The sequence below is a fragment of the Haematobia irritans genome, chromosome 5, assembly GCF_050003625.1.
Source record: "Haematobia irritans isolate KBUSLIRL chromosome 5, ASM5000362v1, whole genome shotgun sequence".
NCBI lineage: Eukaryota > Metazoa > Arthropoda > Insecta > Diptera > Muscidae > Haematobia > Haematobia irritans.
This window is the reverse complement of record NC_134401.1, coordinates 43,939,252-43,961,917: the sequence shown is the minus strand read 5'-3', so window position 1 is coordinate 43,961,917 and position 22,666 is coordinate 43,939,252. Positions and strand designations below refer to the sequence as shown.

General features: G+C 30.5%; 1 protein-coding gene across 1 annotated transcript in view; it reads left to right on the top strand.

The window, feature by feature from the left end:
- The first annotated feature begins 908 nt into the window (after positions 1 to 908).
- Positions 909 to 22,666, top strand: part of Syngr (synaptogyrin) — a 42,982-nt gene continuing 21,224 nt past the window's right edge. The window contains exon 1 of the mRNA XM_075312824.1: positions 909 to 2,097. Coding sequence (XP_075168939.1) covers positions 1,969 to 2,097 — 129 coding nt within the window. The 5' untranslated portion in view covers positions 909 to 1,968. The remainder of the gene's footprint in view (positions 2,098 to 22,666) is intronic.

Genomic DNA, 22,666 nt, shown 5'->3' with positions numbered 1-22,666 from the left:
TTTTGTGGTAAATGCGAATGTAGTTTATGCTTGATTTCTGTTTGTTTTCTATTTTTTCTGTTTTTAGTTCATTTTACTATATTATTAAATAATGAAAGAAATATTTTTATATTGGTGAAATTTTAACTATAACCATAATAATTTACATTTCCATAATTCCCGACTAAAAGAAAGTTAAATTTGCTGCAAAATTGTCTTATGAAAATTCTCTACTTTTGAGAGGTGGGTAGGTTTCACTGTTTATCAGTTATTTTATTGATCCAATTAAATTTTAATTGAAAATAATATCAATCGTTTTTGTTGAACTTATTAAAAAGTTTATTTCGTCCAATTATTTCACGTGATAGATTTTTTGTTCTTCATTAAAAGCTTATTTAAATATATATTTTTTTAAATTTATATTTTTTGTAATTCAACTATCATTTGAATAGAAAAAAATTGTTCAATTAATTAAAGTGATTGTTTTGTATTTTGATTTTGAAAAATTAATTTTATTAATTTTAATTTGTTAATGCTTGAGCTCGTTTGCTCAGCGTATATTCTGGTGGTACCAGAATAAATTGTTTATTGGTAGTCCTGGTAGTACACCAGAACTTTTCTTTTTTCTTTAAATAAATATTTTTTTTTTAATTCAACTATCATTTGAATTCAAAAAAAAAATGAAATATACTTGTTTTCAATTTGAGATATTCCACTCTCCAAATAAGCATTATGACATTTCCTATTTCCGCTTGTCAAACTCAACCACCTACAATCGTTTCGATTTCCCCTTTTTGGGGGTTGTTTTTGTTTTATTACATAGCTTTTGGATAACGAAAGCGAACGTACATATCTGTTGCAAAAGCTTTTATCGTATTCCTTTTTAGCCTCCAATGCAAACATCTGGGCTGGAAAGAAACAAAACTCAGTACGATTTGGGTTTTGTTACGAAAACACGCGCGCTTTACAAAAAGAATTCCCAAATAGAGAAAAAGTCACAAAACCACATAGGAGATTTGCAAAGAGAAAACCAAATTGGTGGAAAATAAATAAAAAATAAAATATATAAACAAGTTGCTAATAGAAAATAGCAATTTCACACGTTTACAATAAAAATCAAGTGTGGAGGATTTTCTCAATAAACTCGGGTCCCCCTCCAAAAACTAACTAAACGAAGGACTAGTATACAGACCTATAGACAAAAGCCCCCTTTACAACAAAAAACGAGGAATTACATACATACATACATACTTGCATACTCAACTTCTTCCTTAATAGCATACACCACTTACAATACATACCAACAAAAACCATTAGGCGATGACAGCCCATTGAAGAGAACGAGAGAGAGTGTGAGAGTCAGTCAGAGAAAAAAAATAAATCCGTAATAAAAAAGACCCCTTCTCCCTTTTGAAAGGAAATCATTCGTTGCTTTTTTGTGTTAAAAGGATCCGTAAAAAAGGATACGAAGAACAAAAAAAAAAAAAACGGGGAAACATAGAGAAATAATACACACAGGACATTTTTGTTTTGTCATTTAGAGAAACTATAAAGTGTACAAAGCTCTAGCTCTTAACCAAGGATTTTGCACAAACAAATCAAACAAAAAAAAAACAGAACGAAACAAAAACTTATATAAATAACCAAAAGTGATTATTTATTCAAGCAAGCGCTTCTCAAAAATATTAAAAGAAAAAAATCAGTGTTTAAACAAAAAAAGTGTATATTTGTTTAAAATAAAACAGACCGAGAAAAAAATATACTTCCGCAATCTTTGGTCATTATCCGTTGAGACGAGAAGAAAACCTCATATTAACCGCCCACGGACATATAAAATCGATATACGTTTAAATTTATATATACTCGAGACGACATCGTCAACGACGAAAAAGAAGGAATAGGAATAGTCCAACTAACATTGGAAACCTCCATAAATAAACAAACAAAAAAAAAAACGACCCACCACAGAACAGTAACCAAAAACACATCATGGATATGTTAAATCAAATATTAAATATGAATGCGGGTGGTGCCTATGGTGGTGGTAAGGCAGGAGGAGCCTTCGACCCCCTTTCATTTGCCATGAAGCCTCAAGTTGTGATACGAGCTTTGTGTTGGGTAAGCATTAAAGAAAACAAAAACGTTAAAGGCACAGCCTCAGAAGAAAAAAATCAAAACTCAAAAAATAGCATCCACTTTAATTTAAAATAGATGTCCTTTCTACATCCTTAATCCTTTATAAAGGATTAGTAAATGTGCCCAAAAGTAAAAGTATTAAACAAAATTATTATATATTGGATTATGGGATACCCATTAAGAAAAACTATTACCAAAATAATTACACTAAAAAACAAGATGACACTAAAGCCAATTTAACTTTATTTTAGTTAATGGAAATTATTATGTTTTATTTCAAAATTTCCCAATATGAAAAAATTTCTTTCACATTAATCATTTTTTTGTAAAAACAAAATAATGAACACGAACAAAATTTAACACACAAATGAAACATAAAAATTTAGTAAATTCGTATTTTCCATAAAATTGAGAATTTCCAAAATTTGTACACTGAAAAAATATTTAAGTGATATTAAAGATTACACAACCTAAATTTGAGGATGTACAAATATTAACGACAAGTTTCTTTAAAATAATGAAATTTTAATTAAAATAAATTTTATAATCTTTGCTTTAAAACATTTTTTTCATTAAATTTAGAACACAACTTTTGTAAATTTGCGTCTCTCCGTTAAAGTCACATGTCTTTGGACTAAGGAAAATTTCCCTTAAAGTAAAGAAACACATTTTTGATTTAAAGAAATGTTTCGTAAATTAACTGAAATATTGAATCTTTACATTTAAGATAAAAACGCTTCAGATATTGGCTGAGACTTATTTTGAAGATCTAGCATCTTTGGTTTAAGGTTTTTTTTTTTTTTTAATTAAGAAAACATTTTTTACTTTAAGTACTAAAGCTAAATTATTTTTAATTTAGCTAATGGAAATGATTACGTTTTAGTAAAAATTCCCCAATATGAGGAAACTACCTTGTTGGATTTTTACCCCTATAAGTAAAACTACTAGCGAAACAATTACATTCCTCCCAAACGAAAATTTAAACAAACAAATATCGTTTGCCATTTGCTTTTCGCTATAAGGAGGTTTTTTGGGAGAAAAGTATATACTTTTTGTGATAGACGTTTATTATTTTCCAGGATGTAAAAACAATTTCATACAGACTAACAAAATTTTTTTTTCTGACTAATTGCGTTTTCCTTCACATCGTTCTTACTTCCACGATATTTTTTAGTTATTAGAACCTTTTTCTGTAATACAAACAATGGTTAAATGTCAAGGGCCGATGTTGATTTTGAATAAAACACAAACTGTTTACGAAATTATTGTAATTTTATTTTATTATGATATATTGGTATTACTCAATTATGTATGGAACAAAATATCGGCCAAATGGGCGCCGCAACCTCAGTGGCATACCTTCATCCGATGGTCCAAATTTTCGATGACGCTGAGGCATAATGGAGGTTCTATGCCGTTAATGTGCCGAATTATCTCATCCTTTAGCTCTTGAATTGTTGCTGGCTTATCGACGTACACCTTTTCTTTCAAATAATCCCAAAGAAAAAAGTCCAACGGTGTCAAATCACATGATCTTGGCGGCCAATTGACATCGCCATTAAGTGAGATAACACGGCCATTGAATTTGTTGCGCAAAAGAGCCATTGTTTCGTTAGCTGTGTGGCAAGTGACACCGTCCTGCTGAAACCACATATCGTCCACATCCATATCTTCCAATTCGGGCCATAAAAAGTTCGTTATCATCTCACGATAGCGAACACCATTCACAGTAACTGCTTGACCCGCCTCATTTTGGAAAAAATACGGCCCGATGATGCCGCCAGCCCATAAACCGCACCAAACAGCCACTCTTTGTGGGTGCATTGGTTTTTCGACAATCACTCCTAGATTCTCATTCGCCCAAATGCGGAAATTCTGTTTATTGACGTATCCACTGAGGTGAAAATGTGCCTCATCACTGAAGATGATTTTTTTCGAAAATGGATCATCCACATCATAATAAGCCTGGATAACTTTAACACGTTGTTGGATTGTGTATCTCTCCATGGTTCAAATTGAGTAAGTCTGAAATAGAGAAATGTCAAATAAAATTCGGAAAAAAACTTGGCGTTTAGGTGTGGTTCACATTCAACATCGGCCCTTACAATTTAACCACCCTTTATGTTATAGCCCCCATATAAACCGATCCCGAGATTTGGTTTTGGAGCCTCTTGGAGGCGCAAATTTCATCCGAGTCAGTTGAAATTTGGTAAATTGTGCTAGTATATTGCCGTTAACAACCATGCCTAACTAGGTCCATATCGGTCTATAGTTACGTACGGACAAACTCACAATTTAGAAAACGATGTTAAGAAGTTTTAATATACCACAACCCAACTAATTCGATAGTGGATGACAGTCTTTCGTAGAAGTTTCTATGCAATCCATGGTGGAGGGTACATAAGATTCGGCCTGGCCGAACTTACGGCCGTATATACTTGTTTTTTAATTGGATCAATTAATTTTTTAATTGGCTGTCAATTAATTTTTTAATTGATACGATCATTTCTGTGATTGAAGATATTTCAGTTAAAAAATTAATTGGATAAATTAATTTCGTGATTGAATCAGAAAAAAAAAATTGTTGTGTGTGGTTCATAAATTTTCTTGAATATGTCGCACAATATGTACTTATTTTTTCATATCGGCATTTGTAAATTTAATTAAAAATTTATAAAATTAACATACATTTTTTTCCCTGTAGATTAACTTTTTTTGAGTGTATTACCCAAATAATTATATTTTGGTTTTATTTTGTTCTTCTTTACTACCATGAAGTTTTTGCCATTTACCCTTTAGACAACGAAAATTTATTACGGACGATTTAAAATTAATTTAAAAATTAATTAATTAATATAAATAAATAATTTAAATAATTTTATTTAATATTTATTTATTTATATTTAATATCTTCTTTAAAGTAAACAAAGGAATTTTACGATTCAAAGAAATATTCTTTAAATTAAAAGAGATAATGAATCTTTGGAAAACAATTTTCCTTGACTTTGATAAATTATTTTTTCTAAGTACAAAATTTTCTTTAACAAGTAAACAAATTAATTATATCAAATACATTTTCTTGAATTTGTTTATAAATATTTACTTATTTTTGTGATAATGTAATGCAATTTAGTAAAAATTTTCTAAAATTAACCGACATTTTCCTTCCTCAAGGGTTAATTTTTAGTATGTATATTTAAAGGTAGATGGCACCCTAAACATGTCTTTATTTTAAAGAAACACCATCTTTGTCTCAGAATAAATATCAAAATCCTTTGCATCCAATTAAATTCTTTTTTTATTTTTATTGTCCCAATGACAAAATTTCATGTGCATGTTCGGGTTTTTATCATTGAACTTTTAAATTAAAAGTTCATATATGTATACATTTAAATTTTTATAAAATTTGGAAAAAATTTCCAAGGACTCACGTGCACACATCTACTTCAAAGACATGCAACATTAATGCAGGGATGCAATTCGTATCCTATATTTTATGAACAAAATATGATTAAAATTTCTTAATTTTAGGAAATATTTCCTTAATATGATGTAAATTGTGTCACTTAAAATTTAAAATTTAGGCTGCATAATCCTTCATATTGGATCAATATTTTTTTAGTGTACAATATTTTTTGTCTTCAATCGCGAAATTAATTAATCCAATCCAATTTTTAATTGAAATGCCTTCAATCACAGAAATGATAGTATCAATTAAAATATTAATTGAAAGCTAATTAAAAAATTAATTGATACTATTAATTTTTGTGATTGATTTTTGTTTCACTTAAAAAAATTGTTGAGTCAATCAAATTTTTAATTGAATATTTTTTAAAACTCAATTAAGACTTTAATTGGAAAAATTTTCGTGAATTTTTTTTTCAGTGTTGTTTTTAATTCAGAACGTTTTAACTATATTATTGAACATACAAATAAGTTCATACTTTTCCCAATTGCAGAAAATTTATTAAATACAATACGTTTAAAAATTAAATCGGTTATAGAAATAATCGTTGCTTTTCTTCCGAGGGCATTTGGACCGCTTTCTTTCGTTTTTATACCCAACACCAACAGAATGGTGGTTGGGGTGTAATAAGTTTGTCACTCCATTTGTAATACATCGAAATATTTTCGACCTAGATATTCTTGATCAATGAGAAATCCTAAGACGATATAGCCCTATACGTCTGTTTCTCTGTTGTAATCGCGGTACAGCCTTCAATAATAACGCAATTGTGAAAATTTAGCACAGATTCGTTTGTTGTCTACATGCAGGTCTAGTTTGATGATGGGCTATTAAGGACCAGCTTTTGATGCGGTCCCCATATAAACTGACCTCTCCGATTTGGGATCTCGAGTATTGAGACAGCTCACAGAAAAAAAACTGTTGTTTTTGCAAAAATTTTATTTTGTTTTAGTTTATTTTTACAATTTTGTAAGAAATTTTCCCCAACTCAACGATTTTTTCTTTATTCCAAGTATGTCTCAAAAATTTTATGAACTAAATGACAGTGAAATTTCAATGACATAAAAATTAGTTCAATTCTAATTAAAGCAGAAGAAGTTTTTTGTACACTTCTCAAAAATAGTAACAATGAAGTACATCTTGGTTAAAATGGGAATGATCTGGCGCCTAAGATTTTTTTCTTTATTTTTAGTTCATTTTTTCTTTTTGAGAAAGATGAATTTCGTAAATGGTAATTAAAACTCCAAAAATGTTGGAAAAATTTCGACATTTGTATATAGTTTTTTTTAAGAAAATATCCTCTCCGATTTGGGATCTCGAGTATTGAGACAACTCACAGAAAAAAAAACTGTTGTTTTTGCAAAAATTTTATTTTGTTTTAGTTTATTTTTACAATTTTGTAAGAAATTTTCCCCAACTCAACGATTTTTTCTTTATTCCAAGTATGTCTCAAAAATTTTATGAACTAAATGACAGTGAAATTTCAATGACATAAAAATTAGTTCAATTCTAATTAAAGCAGAAGAAGTTTTTTGTACACTTCTCAAAAATAGTAACAATGAAGTACATCTTGGTTAAAATGGGAATGATCTGGCGCCTAAGATTTTTTTCTTTATTTTTAGTTCATTTTTTCTTTTTGAGAAAGATGAATTTCGTAAATGGTAATTAAAACTCCAAAAATGTTGGAAAATTTTCGACATTTGTATATAGTTTTTTTAAGAAAATATCCTTTACCATGTCAACCTATATTAAAGAAAGAAACACAAAAGTACATTTTCCCCTTTCCATATCCTCTAACCTCGTAACATTAACTCGTTCATTTCAATGGCCATTGAATGATGGCAGAGAGTGGTGGTTTGAGTAAACCAGAGAGGCTTTTTCTATACTTACGCACATCCTTCAAATGTTGGCTTAAGTACTTGAGTACTCATCGTAAAGTGAAAAGTTGAGTGTGTTGCCTAAGAGAAGAGAACTGACGAATATGGAATGTTTCTCTTTTCTCCTTCGCTGTGCGACCCCCTCCCGGCAAGTCTATTGATATGGTAACATGAAATACGAATAAATAAAAGCATTTGTTGTTCTTTAACTATTCATTTCACTTTAAGTTATTGTTATTGTTATCGTAGTCCATTTAGTTGCATCATTCTTTGCTTCATTCTAAATACAGTCTATCCCTAAGGATACTAATATATAGTAAATGCCTTTTTAAAGGCTATACATTGTCTTGGGAAGGGTGGGGGTTTTACATTCATATAATTCCTCTCCCCTAATGAGGACAACAACAAATTTGTACTAATTTGCTTTTGATTAGATCCATATATGTGTGTGTGTGTGTGTAGTCATGTTTGAAGAGCCATAATCACCTTACTTAAACCCCATTGATTCTAAGGGAATTGGGGAATTCACAGTAATCTTGAGTACGGAGAATGTGAATATATGAGTGAGATACTTTGTGTAAACATGTAAATCTCTTGGGTATCTTGATTTTTGTCATGATTATTCCAATTAGATTTATTTTTCATTTGTGTGAAATGAAAGGGAAATTGTGGGAATAAAAGGTCAGTTACTAGATTTTACACTCGGAGACAAAAAAAAACGTGGTATGATCCAAAACGGTATAGGTCATGTTAATTGTAACTTTTTGCTATTTTTTAATGAAATTTCAATAGAGGGGAAATTAATGTCGAACACCGAAAAATGTGCATAGTTAAACTTATGCTAAACTTATAATTGTTTCTAAATTTTTCACAGCCTAATACAATTTTCCATATCTCGAGTACACGGTGTACAGAAAAAAGTCCATAGTTAAACAAAACAATATTTGTTTGTAGTTAAATTTTATTTTTCGAAATTTTCCATATCCCAAGTATGACTCAAACATATTGTAGTAAGTAGAAGACTAGTAGGAATGAACTACTGTATGGTTAAATGGTCATGATTTGGCGCCAATGATTTTGTTTTCTATGCTTTTAGTTCATTTTTTATTCTATGAAATTGTAATTCCATAAATTATAGTAAAAAATTATACCAGGTCGTTACTTTTTCCTTGATTTAACAACGCATTCTTGAAATCTCAAAAGATAGAGGACAATTTGGTTAAATTTTTCGCACAAAGTAGTTCATTTTTCCACTCATTGTGACCTTCAAACGGCCGACGAAGCCATCACATGCTGCTCGAAGGAGTCTTTGCGTTATTTTGGCCAATTCCTGTCGAAGCGCCGTCATGTGACGATCAATACCTTGGTATTTTTTAGGACCAAATTTGCTCCCTAAAATGTCCCAGACGAAAAAGTCCAACGGATTGAGATCACGATTGCCATAGTTGGTAGAATTCTACTAGTTGGTAGATTTTTTACTGTTTGGTAGATTGGTAGAATTATTCATGTTTTGGAAGCGAGGAAACTCTTCTTTCGGCAAAAAAAAAATGAAAGTTGTTCCACAAACATTTTTATACCCTGCTCCACACTGTGGAACAGGGTATTATAAGTTAGTGCATATGTTTGCAACACCCAGAAGGAGACGAGATAGACACATGGTGTCTTTGGAAAAAATGCTCAGGGTGGGCTCCTGAGTCGATATAGCCATGTCCGTCTGTCCGTGAACACATTTTTGTAATCAAAGTCTAGGTCGCAGTTTTAGTCCAATCGACTTCAAATTTGGCACAAGAGTTTTACTCCAATTTGGTTGAAATTTTGCACAGGGAGTAGAATTAGTATTGTAGCTATGCGTGCCAAATTTAGTTGAAATCGGTTCACATTTAGATATAGCTCCCATATATAGCTTTCGCCCGATTTACACTCATATGACCACAGAGGCCAATTTTTTGCTCCGATTTAGTTGAAATTTTGCACAGGGAGTAGAATTAGCATTGTAGCTATGCGTGCCAAATTTGGTTGAAATCGGTTCAGATTTAGATATATCTCCCATATATAGCTTTCGCCCGATTTACACTCATATGACCACAGAGGCCAATTTTTAACTCCGATTTAGTTGAAATTTTGCACAGGGAGTATAATTAGCATTATTGCTAAGCGTACCAAATTTGGTTGAAATCGGTTCAGATTTAGATATATCTCCCATATATATGTTTTTCTGATTTCGACAAAAATGGTCAAAATACCAACATTTTCCTTGTAAAATCGCCACTGCTTAGTCGAAAAGTTGTAAAAATGACTTTAATTTTCCTAAACTTCTAATACATATATATCGAGCGATAAACCATAAATAAACTTTTTCGAAGTTTCCTTAAAATTGCTTCAGATTTAAACGTTTCCCATATTTTTTTACTAACATTGTGCTCCACCCTAGTGCATTAGCCGACTTAAATTTTGAGTCTATAGATTTTGTAGAAGTCTATCAAATTCTGTCCAGATCGAGTGATATTTAAATGTATGTATTTGGGACAAACCTTTATATATAGCCCCCAACACATTTGTCGGATGTGATATGGTATCGACAATTTAGATCTACAAAGTGGTGCAGGGTATAATATAGTCGGCCCCGCCCGACTTTAGACTTTCCTTACTTGTTTTATAAACATCCTCCATCAATTTTTTCACCTTCCGATGAAGTTCTTTGGATCAGTTTTGGAAAATAAGGTTTAAAAACAAAATTCAAATTTTGAACAATTAAATGTCTCAAAAAATAATAGAAAATCAAATAATACTGTCTTGGGGACATTTCTCCCATAACATTTGGCATTTTTAAAGGTCGATGAATATGAGGGAGGAGTAACCATCATACGTTATGGCGGTCCACAACACTACCATTGGGTCTCTGGTGGCCAATCGAAGGTGTACATTTTTAGTTGACCTCTTGGGAAAGTAAACTCGATTATTTTGTTGTTTTTTTTTCAAAAATTGCACAATTTGGAATGAATTCTCGTGGGAGAACACCAAATTCGGTAGCTGACCACTTTCGTGGAAACTAAGCAACCAAGGAAATTCCAGTCGAACTTTTTTTTGACACAATTTTATATAAAAATACAATTTTGGCATATTTTTATAAAAATAAAATTTTATAAAAAAAATAAAATTTTGAAAAAATTTTTTGTGAAAATAAAATTTTGACAAAAATTTCTAAAAAATAAAATTTTCTATAAAAAAAATTGTTTGAAAGTCTTGCACTTTTTGAGACTTCACTGGCTTTAGTCCAAGCTCAATTATCACTGTTTGTTGCATCGGTTCTCAGATGTTCAGCTCACGAGCAAGTTTTCTACCACTGTGGGGTGGATTTCTTCACTTTTCTTATCATATCTGATGTTGTTACCGGGTTTTTCGCTTTCACTTTTTCCACCCGATACAACACTGTCAATATCACGATAACGAGCAAGGCTACGAGAAACAAACGATTTTTTCAAATTTAAAAACGGGAGAGCTCCTACGATGTTAGGTTAGGTTATGTGGCAGCCCGATGTATCAGGCTCACTTAGACTATTCAGTCCATTGTGATACCATAGTGGTGAACTTCTCTCTTAAAGGGTAATACGGTCAAAATTTGGTCAATATAAACTTGACGTATTTCTTTCAATTTTACATTTAAAAAACCTGAACACCCCTCATTTTGAAGGTGTGTGTGTGTAGAATGTTGCTCCTATTTTGATTTTGGAATTCACTCTTCAGTTGTCAAAATGCCGTCCAAGCAAGAAGAGCAGCGTATCAAAATTTTGCTCGCGCATCGCGAAAATCCGAGCTATTCGCACGCAAAGCTGGCAAAATCGCTAAAAGTTGCCAAATCAACCGTTACAAATGTAATTAAAGGGTTTGGGGAACGTTTGTCGACAGCCAGGAAGTCTGGATCGGGGAGAAATCGAAAACCGGAAGCCGCTGAGACGACAAAGAGAGTTGCCGGTAGTTTCAAGCGAAACCCTAACCTCTCTCTCCGAGATGCCGCAAATAAGCTGGGTGTATCGTCTACAACCGTGCATCGAGCCAAAAAATGAGCCGGACTATCGACTTACAAGAAGGTAGTGACTCCAAATCGCGATGATAAACAAAATACGACGGCCAAAGCGCGATCCCGGAGGCTGTACATGACGATGCTGACGAAGTTCGACTGCGTGGTAATGGACGACGAAACCTACGCCAAAGCCGACTACAAGCAGCTTCCAAAGCCGACTACAAGCAGCTTTTATACGGCAAAAGGAAGGGGAAAGGTAGCAGATATTTTCAAGCACAAAAAACTGTCAAAGTTCGCAAAGAAATATCTGGTTTGGCAAGCCATCTGTACCTGTGGCTTGAAAACCAGGATTTTCATAGCTTCCGGGACTGTCAACCAAGAAATTTACGTGAAAGAGTGTTGAATAAACGTCTGCTGTCTTTCCTGAAGAAACACGGTTGTTCCGTACTGTTTTGGCCGGATTTGGCATCTTGCCATTACGGTAAAAAGGCCATGGAGTGGTACGCCGCCGACAACGTGCAGGTGGTTCCCAAGGACAAGAACCCTCCCAACACGCCAGAGCTCCGCCCAATTGAGAAATACTGGGCTATTGTCAAGCGGAACCTAAGGAAGACCAAAAAAACTGCTAAGGACGAGCAGCAGTTCAAGGCAAACTGGCTTTCTGCGGCGAAGAAGGTGGATGTACAAAATCTGATGGCAGGTGTCAAGCGTGAAGCCCGGCAATTCGTATTTGGAAAAGCGAAAGCCTAACTGAATATTTTTCCTGAATTTTATACTAATTGAACTTGAAAAAGAAATTTAATTTGATTTTTTAAATAAACGATTTCACCGATTTACACGCGTTTTCCCTTGACCAAATTTTGACCGTATCACCCTTTATCACTGAGTGCTGCCCGATTCCATGTTAAGCTCAATGACAAGGGACCTCCTTTGTATAGCCGAGACCGAACGGCGTTCTACATTCCAGTGAAACCACTTAGAGAAGCTTTGAAACACTCAGAAATGTCACCAGCATTACTGAGGTGGGATAATCCACCGCTGAAAAACTTTTTGGTGTTCGGTGGTAGCAGGAATCGAACCCAAGGCAAGGCGGGCATGCTAACCATTGCACCACGGTGGCTTCAACTATAGCTAAAGAGGTTTTCCAGCCAAGTATAAAATTTCCTTCGGCTTTAATTTACACTGAACTTATTTGTAAGGTCCTTGAATTTTATACCAACATTTTGTTCATAACATTTTTGAGGCAAAAATTGTGAAAATTTCAAAAAAAAAAAATATAATAATAATAAAATTGAACTACAATGCAGTAATGGAGCAATTCATTACTTTTTTATTGGCATTTAAACATGACCAAAAATATTTTATCAAAAAAAAAAATGGGATAAATTAAACATCAGTTAAAAAAGATGGATTTTTTACTGTGTAAATTTCGCATGAATAAAAATCGACCAAAACTACTACATCACACAAAGAAAATTTCATTAAAATTGAGCCAACGAAACTATTTCATTGATATAATGAAACATTTTCAATAATACAATGAAAATATTCGTTAATAGTACGAAATGTTACGTTGATTAACAGAAAATTCATCATATTAACGAAAAATGTCATTGTATTAACGAATATGTTTCATTGGCTCACTTTTAATGACACATTTCGTTAATATAACGAATCTTTTTCTATCAGTGATCCTAAAAAAGTGAACCCACTATGAAAGGAAATTTTGTTTTAGTTCAAAAAATTTTAACTAAAATATTTAGTAAAAGTAAACGATTTTTAAGAAAAGTACAGTGGAACCTTTCAGAACTGAACACTCACCGTCCTCTAAATTTTGTCCAAATTTTTGAGGGTTGTCCCCTTATCAGAGGTTACTTTTAATGTGATAGATCTCGTGAAAATGGCCCAGGTGTCCGATTTTCAGAGAGTTCAATTTTGATAGATTTCAAAAAACAAACAAAAAAACAAAATAAAATATTCTCACATTTGGTAAAATTTAACTAAAATCAAAATACTTTCATAAACTAAAATAAAGTTAATTTAATTTTCGTTGACATTTTTCTTAAGTGTACAAAATTGGAATCCTCCCCTCATGGGATAGAAAGCTATTTAAGTGAAATTTCTCATTTATGAACAAAATTTATAGAAAATTTATTAATTTTAGAATAATATAAATTATTTTTTGTCCTAATTTCGAATTTAGTAAAATTATGTACTTCATTTGCAGAAATCTTTTTTTTTTAATTTTTAGGCTCATGCCATTAAAGTAAGCAAACAATAATTACAATAAAAAATCTCGCATTTGGCAAATTGTAAATAAAGTTAAATGGGGTATTGAATTTTTTTCGTTGACTTTTTTCTAAGTGTACTGAAATAGAAAGCTACCACCCATGACCATGGGAAAGAAAACTGATTCTTTCCATTATGCCATTGCGTTCGGTTCGAGTGCACATGTCTTAAAGACCATAAGTTCTCATCGTTGTTGTCTTTTGTAAGAAATTTAATAGCTATTCACCCCCCCCCCCCCCCCCCCCCCCCAACCCACCGCACATTCACATAGGTCCAGCTCCATCAACCATGTCCTTCATGCGATGATGACGTACACATTCGCCATAGTCATTTGCTTTTGCACTTTCGTGGTATTTCCTGATTCTTGGTTTATTACAATGATGTTTATGTTATTGATGGAGAATTTAATAGATGCTAGTCCTAGTCCAAACAGTCACACACGTATAGGACCTCTATAAAATGTAATGGAAGGAATGATGTAGACCTCCCTCTGAAAAAAAAACAAAAACACTCAAAGAACCTATTACTAGTAAAGCCATCGTTTTTCTTTTGGCCATGAGCAATCATAACATACGAGACCATCATGAATGCTTTATATATGGGCTACAATGATAACTCATGATTTGGATGAAAAGTGTGTGTTGCTCGAGTTGTTGTCATAGAACTCAGCCGGATGGATCGATGGCATTTAGAATTTGTCATATAAAAAGGAAATGTTTAGGATAAAACTTTCGATAAGCAATTTCCCATTTACGATTATGACGAGAGAACAGTTTTTCCCCAAGACCATCATATATCATTCAAAAGGATTAACTTAAATCCTTCATGAGATGAATAATTGAAATACTATAGAGTTTAGTTTTACGTTCTATATGCGTATGACATATTCATTTGAGTTGTTTTAACCATTTTTGTCAGGCTATGTCATGCAAAAAATAAATTGTATAAATTTAATTAAACTGAAAAAGGTAAAGTCACGTAGTTTTTACAAATAATATTTTATAATAAATATTTTTTATTGGAGGATCGTTATTTCGTTTTCGTATTTATTTCTTTTTCGTAATTCTTTCAAATTAAATTAAAAATATAATACTACTTTGGTACAGGATATAATTATTTAGAGTATTTGTACATAACGCCAAGAAGGAGCTGTCGCAGACTCATCGCTTAACATCAAATTCAGATTCGATTTAGGATAGGATAGGATAGGCTCCATAAATTGAGAAAGACGATTTTTTGACTTTTTAAAAACTCTACTTTTGGAGACTCATTGACTTTTCGACTTTTTAAAATCTATGTCGGTTTAGCGATGGCCATCTGTCTGTACGTTATAGGAAATCTAAGGAGAATCAAAAAGTCGACTTTTGAAAATTTGAAAAAGACGATTTTCTGATTTTCAAATATTGGAAAAATCGATTTTATTGAAATTTGTAAAAGTCATAACTGTCGAAGTCTCAGAGTTTTCTATACCAATTGTGTTAAGTGATGACCGTCTGCCTGTATGTCACGCTTTGCACTTGAACCAACATTTGGAGAAAATTTTACCAAAAAATCTTATTTTACAATATTTTATTTCTACAGAAAATTTTGTCAAAATTTTACTTCTACAGAAAATTGTGTCAAGATTTTATTTCCACAGAAAATTTGTCAAAATTTTTATTTCTAAAGACAATTTTGTCAAAATTTTATTTCTTAAGACAATTTTGTCAAAATTCTATTTCTATAGAAAATTTTGTCAAAATTTTATTACTATAGAAAATTTTGTCAAAACTTTATTTCTAAAGTCAATTGTGTCAAAATTTATTCTATAAAAAATGTTGTCAAAATTTTGTTTCTATAGAATATGTTGTCAAAATTTTATTTCTATAGAAATTTTTGTGAAAATTTTATTTGTATAGAAAGTTTTGTCAACATTTGATTTCTATAGAAATAAAATTTTCTATAGAAATAACATTTTCTTTCTATACGCATATTTTTTTCCTGGGTATTTTATTTTAGCCTATCACATTGCGAATTTTTGTCTTCACGCCCTCTTTTATTAAAGTGTATTTCTATAGAAAATTTTGTCAAAATTTTATTTCTAAAGACAATTTTGTCAAAATTTATTCTATAGAAAATTTTGTCAAAATTTTGTTTCTATAGAAAATGTTGTCAAAATTTTATTTCTATACAAATTTTTGTCAAAACTTTATTTCTATAAAAAATTTTGTCAAAATTTTATTTCTATTGAAAATTTTGTCAACATTTTATTTCTATAGAAAATTTTGTCAAAATTTTATTTCAACAGAAATTTTGTCGAAATTTTATTTCAACAGAAATTTTTTCAACATTTTTTTTCTAATGACAATTTTGTCGAAATTCTATTTCTAAAAAAATTTTGTCAACATTTTATTTCTATAAAAAATTTTGTCAAAATTTTATTTCTATAGAAAAGTTAGTCAACATTTTATTCTATAGAAAATGTTGTCAAAATTTTTCTTTCTATAGAAAGTTTTGTCGAAATTTGATTTATATAGAAATGTTGTCAACTTTTTATTTCTATAGAAAAATTTGATCAAAATTTTATTCCTATAGAAAATTTTGTCAAAAATTTCTATTGAAAAGTTTGTCAAAATTTTATTTCTGTAGAAAATTTTGTCAAAGTTTTTTTTTTACAGATAATTGTGTCCACATTTTATTTCTATAAAAAAATTTTGTCTAAATTTTATTTCTATAGAAAATTTGATCAATATTTTATTTCCATAGAAAATTTTGTCAAAATTTTATTTCTATAGAAAATTTTGTTGAAATTTGATTTCTATAAAAATGTCAACATTTTATTTCTATTGACAATTTTGTAAAGATTTGTTTTCTATAGAAAGTTTTGTCGAAATTTGATTTATATAAAAATGTTGTCAACATTTTATTTCTATAGAAAAATTTGATCAAAATTTTATTCCTATAGAAAATTTGATTACAATTTTATTTCTATAGAAAATTGTGTCAAAAATTTCTATAGAAAATTTTGTTAAAATTTTATTTCTGTAAAAAATTTTGTCAAAGTTTTATTTGTATAGTAAATTGTGTCCACATTTTATTTCTATAGAAAATTTTGTCCAAATTTTATTTCTATAGAAAATTTTGTCAAATTTTATTTCTGTAGAAAATTTGATCAAATAATTTCTATAGAAAATTTTGTCAAAAATTTCTATAGAAAATTTTGTCAAAATTACTTTTCTATAGAAAATTTTGTCAAAATTTTATTTCTGTAGAAAATTTTGTCAAAGTTTTATTTGTATAGTAAATTGTGTCCACATTTTATTTCTATAGAAAATTTTGTCCAAATTTTATTTCTATAGAAAATTTTGTCAAATTTTATTTCTGTAGAAAATTTGATCAAATAATTTCTATAGAAAATTTTGTCAAAAATTTCTATAGAAAATTTTGTCAACAATTTCTATAGAAAATTTTGTCAAAATTACTTTTCTATAGAAAATTTTGTCAAAATTTTATTTTCTATAGAAAATTTTGGCAACATTTTATTTCTATAGAAAATTTTGTCAAAATTTTATTTTATAGATAATTTTGTCAAAATTTTATTTCTATAAAAAATTTTGTCAAAATTTTATTTCTATAGAAAATTTTGTCAAAATTTTATTTCTATAGAAAATTTGATCAAAATTTTATTTCTATAGAAAATTGTGTCAAAAATTTCTATAGAAAATTTTGTCAAAGTTTAATTTGTATAGTAAATTGTGTCCACATTTTATTTCTATAGAAAATTTTGTCCAAATTTTATTTCTATAGAAAATTTAGTCAAATTTTATTTCTGTAGAAAATTTGATCAAAATTTTATTCCTATAGAAAATTTGATCAAAATTTTATTTCTATAGAAAATTTTGTCAAAAATTTCTATAGAAAATTTTGTCAAAATTACTTTTCTATAGAAAATTTTGTCAAAATTTTATTTCTATAGAAAATTTTGTCAAAGTTATATTTTTATAGAAAATTGTGTCCACATTTTATTTTTATAGAAAATTTTGTCCAAATTTTATTTCTATGGAAAATTGTGTCCACATTTTATTTTTGTAGAAAATTTGATCAAAATTTTATTTCTGTAGAAAATTTTGACAGATTTTAGTTCTATATAAAATTTGGTCAATTTTTTTTATCTCTAGAAAACTTTGTCAAAATTTTATTTCTATAGAAAATTTTGTCAAAATTTTATTTCTAAAGAAAATTTTGTCAAAATTCTATTTCTGTGGAAAATTTTGTCAAAATTTTATTTCTATAGAAAATTTTGTCAAAATTTTATTCCTATAGAAAATTTTGTCACAATTTTATTTCTAAAGAAATGTTTGTCAAAATTTTATTTTTATAGAAAATGGTGTCAAAATTGTATTTCTTTAGACAATATTGTCAAAATTTTATTTTTATAGAAAATTTTGTCAAAATTATATTTATATAGAAAGTTTTGTCAACATTTTATTTCTTTATAAATTTTTCTCAAAATTTTCTGTCTATCTAAAATTTTGTCAAAATTTTGTTTCTATAGAAAATTTGTAAGAGGTACAAATTTTGAAGAAAAATATTCTGCAAAATTACTAGACCATCAAGAATCAGTCTACCAAACAGTAAAAATCTACCATTTTTTGTAGAATTCTACCAACTGTGGCAACTGTGGTTGTAATACGAATCAACAAGTCGAAATCTAAATAAGTTACCCTTTGGACTTTCGAAAAACAAGGTTTTCTGAACTTTATAAAATTTGAAGCTTTGGAATTATCGAAGAGTCATCGTTTGGTATAGCAATTGTCTTAGAATTAAAATTAGATTCGATTTAATTATGGTCGTCTGACTGCATGTAATAGCGTTTAAAAATCGACTTTTGACGTTTTAAAAATTCGCAAATTCGATATTTTGTCTTTCTGAAAAGTAGATTTTAAACTTTTTAAAGAATTGAAGAAAATCATCTTTTGAATCTCATTGTTTAGTATACCAATCTCTTGAAATTAAATTCTGGATTGATTCAGTGATGACTGTTCATTCGTCCGTCTGTCCGTTTGTCGTTGTAAGGCGAATCAAAAACTCGACTTTTGGTTTTGGACTTTTTTAAAAAATTTTCGATTTTTGGACTTTTAAAAATTTGAAAAAATCGACTTTTGTAGCTATCAAGGAATCGTTTTGCATACCAATCGTCTTAAAATCAAATTCTGAATCGATTTAGAGATGACCGTTTATCCGTCCGTATGTCTTTAATACGGGTTGTAAGGAGAATCAATAAGTCTACGTTGTTGTTTTTTTTTTTCAAAATATAAAAAAAATGTCGACTGTCGACTTTTAGGTTTTTTAAAAGTTTGGAAAAGTCGATTTTCAGCCCGTTTTAGCATACACGGTTTCCACTCAATTTGGACTTTTCGACTTTTTCGTTAAAGTTCCATTTTGGTCGCTATAAAAAGGTCAATTATTCGGTTTTACTAATATCAAAAGTCGATTAGACTCAATTGTCAACAAATTATAAAGTTCAATAGAGGATTTTTACTATTACAAAATATCGACTTTTTCGTCTTTTAAGACTTTGGAAAGCAAATTTTTTCAAAAATTTTGAAAAAATCACCTTTTAGACTTTTTAAACGTTTTTTATTTTTAAATCGACTTTAGGGGTCATCGACTTTCGACATTGGACGTCATGGCTTTAGACTTCTCCTCAATCTGGACTTTTGGACTTTTTCGTTAAAGTTTCGTTTTGATCATTATAAAAAGCCGGTTATTCATTTTTAAATAACATCAAACGTCGATTAGTAGATTAGGACTCGATTATCAAAAACATCTGAAGTCGAATAGTGGAGTTTTACTATTACAGAATGCCGAATTTAACTATTTGACTTTCAAATTTTATGAATATTGAAACGCCGACTTTTTACAAATTTTGAAAAATTAGATTATTACAGTATTTAAAAGTCATATTACGGTCTTGCCTCGCAGTGAAAAAGTTTTTCAAATTGTAAACATTAAGTTCCTGTGACCTATTCAAAAAAAAAAAAAAAAAAAAAAAGAGCAGTCGCTCGTATTCCAATCATTTTTGCCACTTTCGAAAGTTTATTTTGTTTGTTAGAGAATTGACCAAAAATTAGTATTTTTAAAATTTTGGACTGAAAACCCATTATAATTTTAATTTTATTATCTTCATATACGTATATTTTATACGTTATGCCTTTCGAAATAGAAGACCCAAAATCAATACTCTTTCATTTTAAAATCGAAAGAAAACTTTGGTATTAGAAAAAAATACTTTCCTCCGGAACGAAAATTTTGACAAACGAAATTCCCCTTTCCTATAATGTATTTTCGTTTGGAGCAAATAAACCCGAATTTGTGATAAGCTATTCTACGATTGCCTGGTATAGTTTTTATTTGCTTAAAATAATATTTTTTAGCGTCAAAAGAAAACTTTGCATGTCTAAAATTTCGTTCATCAGAAAAGAAAACTCTTCTTTCTGTGTAGGGGAAAAGGACATTAAATAATAAGAAAATAAAAGTGTAATAAATAAATATAAAATGAAATGAATGATTTATTTATTTATTTTTTAATTCTTTATTCAAATGAACTTCCAAGGCATAATTTCCAAACTACTTCTTTTGTAAACTCAGTTTTTGCTGCGACACTAAATTTTATATTTATATGAATCATGGTCCTTACAAACAATTGCATACATAGATCCTTTGCATGTATAATTTATTGACACACAAAATGCATTATACGCATTGGTGACCTTTGGATTAGAGGTGTGCGCGTGAGGGAGTTTTCACGCACGCTCACGCACGCTCACAAATTCAAAATGTCATTCACGCACGCCTGTTTTAGAATTGCTCACACTCACGCACGCTCACGAATGAATTCGTAACATTCACGCACGATCACGCACGCCCGTTTTTGAATTGCTCACACTCACGCACGCGCACGAATGAATTCGTAACATTCACGCACGCCCGTTTTGGAATTGCTCACACTCACGCACGCTCACGAATGAATTCGTAACATTCACGCACGAAGGTTTTTATTGATTCACGCTCACTCACGTTCACGAACCAAAATCCTGCAAAAAAAACACTCACGATTGCAGAATAGTGACTACCGCACGCTCACGACGGGATATATCAACTCACGCACGTTCGCGAACAACAAACTTATTCACGCACACTCACGATTCGAAAAAAAAACTACTCACGCACGTTCACGAACAATGAAATATACTTCCACACACTCACGATTCATAAAAAAACTATTCACGCACGCTCACGATGTAAAATGCAACTCACGCACGTTCACGACTATTATACTTACAAAACAAACGAAAAATGTAATTCACGAATGAGTACGAACTTAAAAACTTACTCACTCTCGCTCGTGATACAAATGAGCTACCCACACAAATTCGCCATAATATTTCTAATTAAAAATCTGAAGTTGAAAACGTACTCAATTAAAAAATTAACAGATACAATTAACATTTTAATCAAATCAAAATATAAATTCAATTAAAATTTGGATTGATTTTGGCCGAAAAACTTAATTAATTTTTAATTGAGGCAATCAATGATTTATAGTGTTATTGTTTACTTATTTTATTTTTTATTATATTATAATTACATATATTATAATTATACTATATAGAATTATTTTTTTTACATCTAAGCCAAAATTTAATGAACCAATGAAACCAATTATTTCCGAAAATTATTAATTTTTTATTTGGAAGTATGTTTTCTATTTAAAAATGTAAAAATGTTCAATCATTATTATACCCTTCACCACTACTGTGGTACAGGGTATAATAAGTTTGTGCATTTGTATGTAACGCCAAGAAGGAAAAGTCTGAGACCCATCGTTTAGTATACCGATCGTCTTAGAATTAAATTCTGAGTCGATTTAGCGATGTCCGTCTGTCTGTCTGTCTGTCTGTCTGTCTGTCCGTCTGTCTGTCTGTTGGTGTATTTTTGTGTGCAAAGTACAGCTCGCAGTTTTAGTCCGATTGTGAGAAGTTCACCACTGTGGTATCACAATGGACTGAATAGTCTAAGTGAGCCTGATACATCGGGCTGCCACATAACCTAACCTAGTCCGATTGTCCTAAAATTTGGTATAGGGTCCTGTTTCGGTTCAGATTTAGATATAGCTGCCATATATATTTTTCACCGACCTTGTCATAATTGGCGTGTATATCAACCGATCTTCCTCAAATAACGTACATCCGAATATTTTATGAGTCTCGAAAAACTTGCCAAATATCAGCCAAATCGGTTCAGATTTAGATATAGCTCCCATATATAGCTTTCGCCCGATTTACACTTATTTTCCCACAGAGGCCAATTTTTTGCTCCGATTTAGTTGAAATTTTGCATAGGGAGTAGAATTAGCATTGTAACTATGCGTGCCAAATTTGGTTGAAATCGGTTCAGATTTAGATATAGCTCCCATATATAGCTTTCGCCCGATATGAACTTATATGGCCCCAGAAGCCAGAGTTTTACCCCACTTTGCTTAACATTTTGCACAAGAAGAACGTGAATTTCATCGTGAGCGTGAATTTTTCGTGAATGTGAGTTTCTTCGTGAGCGTGAATTTTCTCGTGAGCGTGAATTTTTCGTGAACGTGAATTTTTTCGTGAACGTGAATGTCATCGTGAGTGTGAAGTTTTCGTGAATGTGAATTTCTTCGTGAACGTGAATTTCTTCGTGAGCGTGAATTTCTTCGTGAGCGTGAATTTTGTCGTGAGCGTGAATTGTTCGTGAATGTGAATTTTTTCGTGAACGTGAATTTTGTCGTGAGCGTGATTTTGAAAAAAATTTACTCACGCACGATCACGCACGACACATTTTTGTTCAGTCCCATTCACGCACATTCACGTGATTTGGTCA